The sequence below is a fragment of the Pyrus communis genome, chromosome 3 (genome assembly GCF_963583255.1).
Source record: "Pyrus communis chromosome 3, drPyrComm1.1, whole genome shotgun sequence".
NCBI lineage: Eukaryota > Viridiplantae > Streptophyta > Magnoliopsida > Rosales > Rosaceae > Pyrus > Pyrus communis.
The window spans coordinates 16356698-16367778 of record NC_084805.1 but is presented as its reverse complement, the minus strand read 5'-3'; the positions used below and the strand labels follow the sequence as shown (position 1 = coordinate 16367778).

Below are 11081 nucleotides of genomic sequence, written 5' to 3'. Positions count from 1 at the left end.
AACCAATGAAATTACAAATACGTTGATTGAAAAAAGAAATTTGACGAGAACATGAAATCGACATCTTGAAAGTTTCACATAAGGTAAGACTTCATATATTTTTTACATTGTTTTAGTGAATTCAACAACATCGTTATGCAAATTGATTGATATCTTAATAAATAGTTGTGATTTATTTGCTTGATATATTTCAATGACATTGACATGCCTGCATTATGATGTTATATCTCGAAAAAAGTACGATTAATGATGCGTAAACATATCTGATTGGCTTTCCCCTTTTGTTTTTCCTCCCCACTACTCTTTCCATCTTGGATTGGTAAAGGCAGCACGCCCAAAATTTTTGTTACACTGGTCCTCAAGAAACTGGCATAAACACTAAAATTTCATGGTTCATGAATTTTCATTGTACTTCAGTTTTATATGTGCTGAGTTGTTTAAATGGGAGGTGTAGGTTAAGTGTGGGTGTCAGAGTATTATGAGAAGGTATGTAGCGTGTATTAAGATAAATTTTAATTAAAAAAGCATATGTGAGGTGTATTAAGTATGTGAAACGTATTCAACAATATGTGATCGAGGTGCTTCTCTAAAAAAAACACTTTTACAACCCAAAGCATATATAATTTTTCTGTCAAACGTATCATAGTTCTTGAAAAAAACACTTACACTATGTTTGGATGAGATAAATAAACTTGAAATTTTGGTAAAAGTCAGAATTTATAAATTGATGACATGCATCAATTCCCTTGTTTGGATTCATAAACATGAGAATTTAGAATTTCTGTGTGAAAAAAACTAAAAATTTAGGACCTCCATTCTTAAGTTGAAATTCTATGTAAACATGTGTTATTTCTAAATTTATGTGAGTAAGAGTTTAAAAATAACAAATTTCGTATTCAAATTTTATAGTTAAATTAACTAAACAAGAAAACTTACAAGTTCTAAAAAATAAAATTCCGTTGTTCTAATTTCTATTATCTCAAAATTCTTTAATAATCTATAATTTTCTCGTCCAATCAGAAGGAAAGAGGTCCTCTTCGGATCTCTTCCACCAAAGACACCGGATCAAGTGATCCGAGCTTTTGAAATTTCATTCAACGGCAAAAAATTATTATAGTTTTTAAGAGATCAAAACATGTGGACCGTTGAATGAAATTTCAAAAGTCCGGATTACTTGATTCGGTGACTTTTGTGAAAGAGATCCGAAGAGGATTTCTTTCCCAATCAGACCATTCCAAAACCAATTCTTAACAAACAGCAAGTCAACGTCAAGGAGCACAGTTATAACAAAATTTTAATTTAATTGGGGTGACAAATTTCTTTTGTAGGCACTGGGTAGAACAGAAAGGTCTCTTTTGCTTAGGACAACGTACTATCTACGAGATAATTTGATCGTATGAAATTTTATTTTTGAATTTTAGCTCAATTGATACTTGATATATATAAATTAAAAATTTGTGAAGATTGATCTCTAAATTATTATAATGTAGCCGCTTAGTATGAGATAATTTGATTGGAGCAAATTTGATCTTTGAATTTTAGCTCAATTGATACTTGATATATAAATTAAAAATTTGTGAGGATTGATCTCTCAACCATTATAATGTAGCCGCTTAGTACTATGTTCTAGCGATATTCTTTTTCACTTGTACCTAAGAGGTCTTAGATTCGATTCTAATTAAATACGAATTTGAAAAAATCATTATTTCACATTATAACAATTCCAAGAATTTACAATCAAAACTCTATTGGGCCACAGTTGAGCACATTTACTCATATTTCTCTGCTGTCTAACAATAATAGCGTTAAATTATTAATTTATTTCTCTCTCTGGTTGCTTCATTTGAATGGAAATTCTGTGTCTGACCAAACTGAGTCACATTGCCACGGTTGTTGACTTGGAACAAAAGAGACTGGAAATTCTGCATTACCCCCACCAAGCTCTTCACCTTGTTTCTTCTTAAAGACTTGGTCTTTATTCGTTTGCTTCCATTTGTACCGTTTTTATGCTTAATTGGCTCACAAAAACCACAGGCATAACAAAGTCAGAGCCCTTTTGTTCATCATTTTCTGGAATACTGGAGAGAGAGAGAGAGAGAGAGGGGAGGGGGAGAGAGCCCTTTTGTTCATCATTTTAGTGGTTGAAGCTTGGAGGAGGTAGAATCCAAGAGCAAGAGGGAAAAGAAGAAGAAGATGGGGATTTGTTGGGGTTCTCCAGTTAGAAACCCAACACCGGTAACTACTGGTGATATCAGTACAGGTAAAGCCCACAATTAAATTTGGATTTTTTGTTGATTTCATTAACTTTTCGACTTTTGATTTGGGTTTTTGTTTTATTTGATTTGTTGTTACTAGTTTTTGAGAATTGCCCATCATTAATTGAGCTGCAAATTATGTTTCTGAATTGGTTCATTGACCAGTAAACGCTAAGGAGACTCTCAAAATGGGATTCTTTGTGAATTCTTTCTCACCTCAAAATTCAAAATTTAACGTTAATTTCGGCGTCAATATTATAAAACATTATGCCAGAAACATGAAATATCGGAGAGTTCCATTTTTGAGAGAGTCTCCTTGGTATTTCTCATTATTAAATCATGAATATTGTGGCTATTGGATTTCTAGGAACGTTGATTTTCTTGTAACTTGCTGCATGTCAAATGGGAAATTTTTTTCCATGTGTTTTTCATTTTAAGTGTGATTTTCTGACTCTGTGCTGCTTCTTCAGTGATGAGCAACATATCTCAGACAACCAGTAATAACACATCTTCAGGGGCGAGTACTGTATCCCGGAATAGCCAGTTCTCCGCGGCAAGCGGTGACGAGGCCAGTGCACATGGGCAGATCTTGCCCACCCCAAACTTGAGGATCTTCAGTTACTTGGAGTTGAAGGCTGCAACCAGAAACTTCAGATCAGATACAGTGCTTGGGGAAGGAGGTTTTGGGATGGTCTTCAAAGGCTGGCTTGATGACAAGGCGCCGGCCAAGTCAGGAAAATCAACAGTCATTGCTGTGAAAAAATTGAGTTCCGAGAGCTTGCAAGGGTTTGAGGAATGGCAGGTAAATTAACTGCACTTGAGGAAATGATTATAATTGGTGATGTTTAATTGTTTCGTATTAGCACTTTAACTTGTTCAAGCAAATGAGATCATAAGAGTTGCAGCTCTGATTAGATATGTTAATAAAAAATGGAAGGTGAGATACTAATCCTTTACCAAAATTAAACTGTAAATAAATATTTTCGTTGTGTCAAACACTGGTATCCACTGCTCGTGTAGGAGGGCAGAGTTTCGATTGGTTAATGCAGCTGGTGCCCTGAGTCCACAACAATTTAAGGGAGATATAGAGTTCTGCAGATGATAAAACAATTCCATGATATACAATTTCTTCAAATTTGGTTTGGTGATATTGTGGATTCTAGTTTGAATTAAAAAAGGGCCAACTCGAGTGAGTTCTTTTCCCCAAATCCCTCAACTCAAGCCATAATCTCTCTCTAGCATTCCTGGCGTGCATGGCGCACACACCTAAATCCATACATTTTCGAGGATATCTGGCCTGTTTTATCAGTCTTTTGGAACCATAAAGTTTATAAGCAGTGCCTCAAGTCAATTTAGTTAGGGCGACTATCTCATCCTAATCTGGTTCTTTGCTGGTGCAGTCAGAGGTTAATTTCTTAGGGCGACTGTCTCATCCTAATCTTGTTAAGTTATTCGGATACTGTTGGGAGGATAAAGAGCTGCTGCTTGTGTACGAGTTCATGCCAAAGGGTAGCTTGGAAAACCATCTATTTGGAAGTAAGGATAAATAAGTTTCCACATTACTAGTTATACATGCAAGCATTTTCCTATGTGCAGGCAATGCTGTTTACAAATATAGCAAGTTCATTCTTCACCTTACACTTCATGTTCTCAACTTTTGCAGGGGGATCGGCTGTTCAGCCACTTCCATGGGATATACGGCTTAAAGTTGCAATAGGAGCTGCTCGAGGCCTGGAATTCTTACATACATCAGAGAAGCAAGTTATCTATAGAGATTTCAAAGCTTCAAATATACTTCTGGACGCGGTAAAATTCTATTTGACTATTGAACAGTTATCAAGAACTAAGCTAAGAAAGGCTCATACGTTTTATTTTCTCACCATATATTCAACCCTTACCCATTCCATATACTCATTATTATCCACCAAACTGTTGTGAATAGAATCATGTCTATTTAAAATATGCACGCTGTCACAGAACCAAAAAAAATAAAAACTAAAACAACGTTACTCTTAGGCTTTAGGTCAATTGATTGACTCGGGAGGTTGGATTTGGGGGTAGGTTTTAAGTGTGAATTTTAGTAAGAAAACAAGTACTCATTGAAATAAAAAATTTCAAAAGCTGTTGGTCGAAAAAAAGAAGAAAATTTTGACTTATTTTTAACTTTTGGTTGTACTGCAGTCGTATACTGCCAAGATATCCGACTTTGGCTTGGCAAAAATGGGTCCTTCAGCTAGTCAGTCGCACGTGACAACACGGGTTATGGGTACATATGGTTATGCTGCTCCTGAGTATGTTGCCACAGGTAATTCTACGTAACTTATGGAACTTGCATTAATTGGTGTTAAGGTTCAACATTTTGACGTTAGTTTGGCATAAGTATTAGGCCAATTACAAAATTCAAGTTCTTGCCATGACATTCCTCATTTCATGTTAAATTTAACAGGGCATCTGTATGTGAAGAGCGACGTGTATGGTTTTGGTGTTGTTTTGATTGAGATATTGACAGGCTTGAGGGCCCTTGATACAACTCGTCCAACTGGAAAACACAATTTAGTAGACTGGATAAAACCATTTCTTTCAGACAAAAGAAAATTGAAAAGCATTATGGACCCTCGCCTGGAGGGAAGATATCCTTCCAAAGCCGCATTTCGAATTTCTCACCTTGCACTAAATTGCATCGAATCTGAACACAGAAACAGGCCATCAATGAAAGATGTCGTGGAGCAATTGGAACGGATTGAATCTGTCAAAGAACTTACAAGGGAGCCTAGGCCTCGTTCTACTCATCCTATGGCTCATCGACAAGGACAGAAGCCTTTGCATCATCACTCTCCACTTCACCCCAGGCAAGATGGATTTCAAAGCTACCAACAGTCACCCCAGGCTCGAGTGAGGTAACTCTAGTACGACTGCTGTCAGGAAATATCGTGTCAAAAAGTTTCAATTGATTCATTTACGTATCTCCTGGGAGGTTAGATTATGTTTATTTTGTGTTAAACTGGCTACGTTACGTGAACAGTGAAACTGTAATTATTGTGTAGCTTCGGTGATTGAGCTTCAAAACTTGTTACAAGAGTCATTAGTTGTAGTTTTCTGGAAGGGAAATTTGCCCTTCCATTTTGTTGTCAAAGTTTAAAGATTCAAGGGCAAATATTTTATTGTCAGTTTACCTTCTGTTTTTTGTAATTTAACAATTCTACACTCTTAATATCAAAAGCTGAAGAAATTCTTTGAGCGTTGTTAGCTCAGCAAGGAATTAAGTTATAGGAGTGATGTTTACACTAATGCATTTTATACTAGTTGTTACCTCGGCAGGGAATTAATTTATAATGGTGATGTTTACACTAATGCATTTTATACTAGTTGTTAGTAGAATCTTATTTGAGTTATAAATTTAAAATAAACGTAACCGTTATCAGTAGTTCAGAACAACAATCTAACAGCATAACATTTTCGTACGAGCCGAGCTGCTTCGGAATGTAGAACGGGCCGACCTGACACAATTTTCGCACGAGTACAGCCCGTCTTAAAGTCGTCCACTTACAAAACTCAAGGGCATAGCAAAGTCTTAAGACCCCTTTTTTTTTTCTTCCATTGTTTCTTGGATAGCGGAGAGAGAAGACCCCTTTAGTGGTTGAAGCTCGAAGTAGATAGAATCCAAGAGGTAGAGGAAGAGGACTAAGAAAAAGACGGGGATTTGCTGGGGTTCTGCCAAACTCCAATAACTAGTGTGAGAGCTTGCAAGGGTTTGAGGAATGACAAGCCAATTAAAATAAGCATAAACGCGATGGGACAAAGTGTAATTTATCCAAATTTATTTGACACTTAAAGTAAAGACATTTCTTATTCATAATACAGAGTGTACAGCGAGCCGAGCCGACATGAATCTAGTACGAGTATAGCTCTTCTAAAATGTGTCATGCACGGAACACAAGTGAGTCACTGTCTAAATGAATTTCCCTTCTCACTTTAGAATTTAGACTAGACAGTAATGATTTTCGACTATATCTAAAACACAATCATGTTGTTAAATTTTGTATTCATCCACTAGCAGAGCCAAGGTAGGGGCCATGGATGCAATTGACCCGAACAATCTCATTTTCCCTTACTAATTATATCACTCTCGACCCTAAATATATTTTATAAAAAACAGAAAGATTCATGTACGGTTGAAATTTTCTTCTTTGTCATTAAAGTTTGCATCAAATATTGAAGTGTGACTAGGATCAAGATAGACACCTATATGTAAAATGAGCATTCGATTAATTTATTAAGGGTTCTTAGTGGAAAACATAATTTAGTAGACTGAACAAAATCATTTCTTTCAAACAAAAGAAAATTGAGAAACATTAGACAATCTTCAAATGAGATGTCAAATTTTAAACATAAAATTTAAATTTGAAGACTTATGTGGAACCTTGATTTTATTTTATTTTTTTAAATTTTGTTCTCCACCTGATATGTCAAATTTAAATTATTATTTATTTTATAATTGTGGTGAGTTTTTTTAGAACAATCACTTAGTCCTACGGTTTAGTGGTATTCCTTTCCACTTGTAAGTAAGAAGTTCTAGATACGATTCTCACCAAATGCGAATTTGAACTATATTATTGTTAGCCAATTGTAAGGCTAAAATCACTCCCTCCTCATTAGTGTGATAATATGGTTTGTTAAAAAAAAAACAAAAATTTTTTAGAACCAAAAATAATAATAAAAATACAAAAAAGCGTTTATTAATACTAAAAATAGATTTGAAGCAACCATCTTTGATGTCAATTCAAGTCATGCCACGTAAGAATTGACATTTCGGTTGAAAAACACTCAAGTTGTCTATTTTTACTATTATTGTTGATGTGGATATTTGAACTCATTCTTTAGAGATGCTTTTATGGATCCTGTGTGGTGGGAAGATGTCCTTCCAAAACCGCATTTCGAATTTCTCATCTTGCGCTAAATTGCATGGAATATGAGCACATAAACTGGCCATTAACGAAAGATGTCGTGGAGATGAGTATGTGTTTGGATCTAAATTTACACCATCGGCCCGTGCAATTAAGGCCGTTGAGTGAGTATAGCTCTCAATCGTCGAATGGAAAAGTGGAGATAATTTTTGTCATTATTAAAGGATAATATTATTGTTTTTATTATAATAATTATCTTTTAATATGAATTATCCTAGCATCTTTTTCAACCAGATAAATAGGGTGCGAATTATATCCCAAAGCAAGTGGTACAGTTTAAATTGAGTTGGGATGTGTGTGGACGTGTGGATTGGATATGCTGCAAGATGATATTAAAGATGATGGCTTTGGATGATGACGAGACAAGCTTAGAAAAGCTAGGTTTTTTGGTGGTGGTATAATGATGATCTAGGAAACCTAGGTAGGCTAGGCTTTTCTTGTTTTTTGCATGGTGATGGAAATATGAATTTCAGCTGAAGGTTTTTTTTGATGAGATTAGAAGCCTAGGTGGGCTAGGTTTCTGATGTGGTGTGGTAAAATCTAGATAGGCTGTTGCTTATCTAATTGACGAGTTTGAAAAGTCAAGGAACAAAATCAATTTGAAGGATATGCTTCAGTTCCACAAATTAGGATTGCAGTGGGACTCTACAAAATTATCTAGCCGCGCCACACAACATTTGCCTATAAATACAAGACTCGGTGCAACGGAAGGGGGAACCTCTAATTCAACACACAACTGCCCTGCGCAAACCTCTTAGACACTTTAAGATTTTTTTTATTTTCTTTTTCTGCCAACACACCTTCAGTTTGGATAAACAGTATTGTGAAGGCAACCGGCAAACACCTTCAGTTTGGATAAACAGCACTGTTGCCGTATAATCAGCCAACTGCGAAGCACCTTCAGTTTGGATAAATAGCATTGCGTCGAGGCCGATTGGTTACCTATCCAAGTCTCGGTCGAGAAGGATTTTCGAATCCTTATTAGTAGATGTCATCTCATTAGACTTCTTGGCAAAGTAAGGTGTTACCAGGTTAGTACATTCGGCACCGTGAGAGCCGAATTTGATATTGAACTTCATAGAACTAACAGCCTTGTCTTCAGGCTCGAGAACCAAAAGGTCGAGATTTGTTCATTCCTCAGCCACAATCGCAAGATCAAGAAGTCAGCAGTACACTCAACGCAACATTAACAAATTTTACTCCTCGGCCGAGCTCAGCCGATGAGTTGGCACGCTCCGCATTCAACCAAATGACGTAGTTAGCTTATTAGTTACTCGGTCTGCGCGCCACGTAGGCTTTGTAATTTTTAAGGTCAACATTTTGGCACGCCTGGTGGGACCCAGTGCTAAAACTATGAAGTTCATATGATATATCAAGATTCCAATTCGACTCCACGTAGCCGATTGTACAAGCTCCTAGAGGAATTGGAAAAACATGATGAGGAACGAAAAAGATCTTTGGAAGTGGAAAGAGTTCTTCGCGGCCATAGAGAGATGCAAAAGTCATTCGCTTACATGTTGAGAATAAAAGCTCATGTTACCTTGCAAGAGCAATGGGTAAATGAAGACAGGGCTCGATTTAATGGTTGGCTAGATGGAGAATATTTTCCTTACGTTTTCGACTACAAATCGATTCCATTTAAGGAATGGTTGGTTGAAAAGACCGGGGGGAGGGGGGCAATTTTCCGCTCCCGTCGTAATCAGACATCGGCCTAAGAAAATTGTTAATTTGGCCGAAGAACAAAGGCCACCTATTTTTTAGGTCGAGACTGAAAGTGTGGTAGGCCTAGAACAAAATGTTAAAGTTTCTGAACCAAAAATTGACTCAGAAAATAATTTGTCAGATGAGTGTTCCAATGACGAACAAGGCCAATACACAACTTCAGACCATAAAACCACATCAATTGATATGGTAATTGGAGACATGGTTTTAGATGCCGAAACTACGCCAATTGACATGGTTATTGGTGATAAAGCCGATATGGAGAAATCTTGTTCGGCTAAATTTTTCGAGTTAAAAGCTGAAATTGGCGAAATTATGCATGGGGGGCATAATAATTGTTTAACACATTCGGCAGCTGATGATCTTTCGTCAAGCCAAACATATTTGGAGATGATCTGTTATTCGGCTTTGAAAAATCTCAAAGTGAAAGTTTGATGTAAAAAGGTCTCGGTTTGGAATAAAGCATCGTTGGCCTCATCCTGATTATGATTCAGCCGTTTTCATTTTCTTTTGCTAAAAAAAAAAAAAAAAAGGAGAATCAGGTATTTTCTGAATCATTTGCCCGTGGAGGCTGAGATGTAAGAAAATAAGGGGGCAAAGTGCAGTACGAACGGTTAAGCATATATGCAGCATATATTTGTACTGCAAGTCAACATGCAATTGCATTCGTTGTTCATTACGGCCAGTTTTTTGTCTCAGCCGAGGACCTTGTCATCAGCAAGTGGTTCCACTCGGTGGCATTTGTCAGGAGAAGAATTAGGCCACTTTTCTTTTCTTTTGCTAATATATATATATATATATATATGCCTGGTGCAGTGTGCAATTTGTTTGAAATGTCAAACCAACATCATTATAGTCTTGGTGTTAAAGTCAGCCCACATTAGGCTACTTATATATATATATATATATAGGCAGGCCGCGCTACACAACATTTGCCTATAAATACAAGCCTCGGTGCAATGAAAATCGGGACCTCCAATTCAACACACAATTGCCTTGCGCAAACCTCTCAAACACTTTAAGATTTTTTTATTTTCTTTTTCTGCCAACACACCTTCAGTTTGGATAAACAGCACTGTAAAGGCAACCGGCGAACACCTTCAGTTTGGATAAACAACACTATTGTCGTAAAATCAGCCGACCGCGAAGCACCTTCAGTTTGGATATATAGCATTGCGTTGAGGCCGACTGGTTACCTATCCAAGTCTCAGTCGAGAAGGATTTTTGAATTCTTATTAGCAGAGGTTATCTCATTAGCCTTCTCGGCGAAGTGAGGTGTTACCAGGTTACTACATTCGGCACCCTGAGAGCCGAATTTGATATTGAACTTCACAGAACTAGCAGCTTTGTCTTCAGGCTCGAGAGCCAAAAGGCCGAGATTTGTTCCTTCCTCGACCGCAATCGCAAGATCAAGAAGTCAGTAGCGCACTCAACGCAACATTAACAAATTTTACTCATCGGCCGCAATCGCAAGATCAAGAAGTCAACAATGCACTTAACGCAACATCAACAAATTTTACTCCTCGGCTGACGAGTTGGCACGCCCTGCATTCAACCGAAGGACGTAGTTAGCTTATTAGTTACTCGGCCTGCACACCATGTATGCTTTGTAATTTTTAGGGTCAACAGTATGCCAATGAACTTGAACTTAGAGCATCTTCAATAAAGACGTTAAATGGAGTCTCTACAATCATATAGTCTCTAAATAGTAAATATAGGGAGAAAAGACTTCCAACCAGCTGAAATTGAAGTCCTTAAAGTATCTCAATACATATAGACTCGCAGGATACTTCAAAAAAATTCTAATAAAGTACTAAATATTCACATCGTAGGCGAAAACTAAAACAATCTCAAAATAAGAACACAAGAGATTTAACATGGTTTGGCGTAAAGCCTACGTCCACGGGTAAAACACGGCGAGGAATTTCACTAAACAAAATGAGATTACAAAAGAGTGTTTAACTCTCACAACCAAAATCCAACAAATTACAAATCTAACCCAAACGAGTAGAGGACCCAAAACAAACGGAGAAAATCCTCCCAAATTGCTCTTTAACTCACACACTCACAAATTGGCTCTCACCAAATTGCCACACAAAATAAACTCACCATAATGTCCTATTTATGGAGCATAAGATTA

The 11081-nt window shown here is 36.9% G+C and overlaps 1 protein-coding gene across 1 annotated transcript; it reads left to right on the top strand.

The window, feature by feature from the left end:
- Positions 1-1843: 1843 nt before the first annotated feature.
- LOC137729116 (probable serine/threonine-protein kinase PIX13) lies at positions 1844-5427 on the top strand. The gene is made up of 6 exons (XM_068467947.1): positions 1844-2260; positions 2726-3057; positions 3656-3791; positions 3919-4061; positions 4437-4560; positions 4702-5427. Exons 1-6 carry the CDS (start codon positions 2194-2196, stop codon positions 5154-5156), a joined length of 1257 nt encoding a protein of 418 aa, XP_068324048.1. The 5' UTR covers positions 1844-2193; the 3' UTR covers positions 5157-5427.
- The last annotated feature ends 5654 nt before the right edge of the window (positions 5428-11081 follow it).

Excerpts from the sequence above, each read along its gene's own strand:
- LOC137729116 (XM_068467947.1), top strand. The coding sequence starts at position 2,194 with ATGGGGATTTGTTGGGGTTCTCCAGTTAGAAACCCAACACCGGTAACT. Across the intron at positions 3,792-3,918 it reads GGAAAACCATCTATTTGGAA|GGGGATCGGCTGTTCAGCCA; the intron begins GTAAGGATAAAT and ends CAACTTTTGCAG. Across the intron at positions 4,561-4,701 it reads TCCTGAGTATGTTGCCACAG|GGCATCTGTATGTGAAGAGC; the intron begins GTAATTCTACGT and ends TAAATTTAACAG.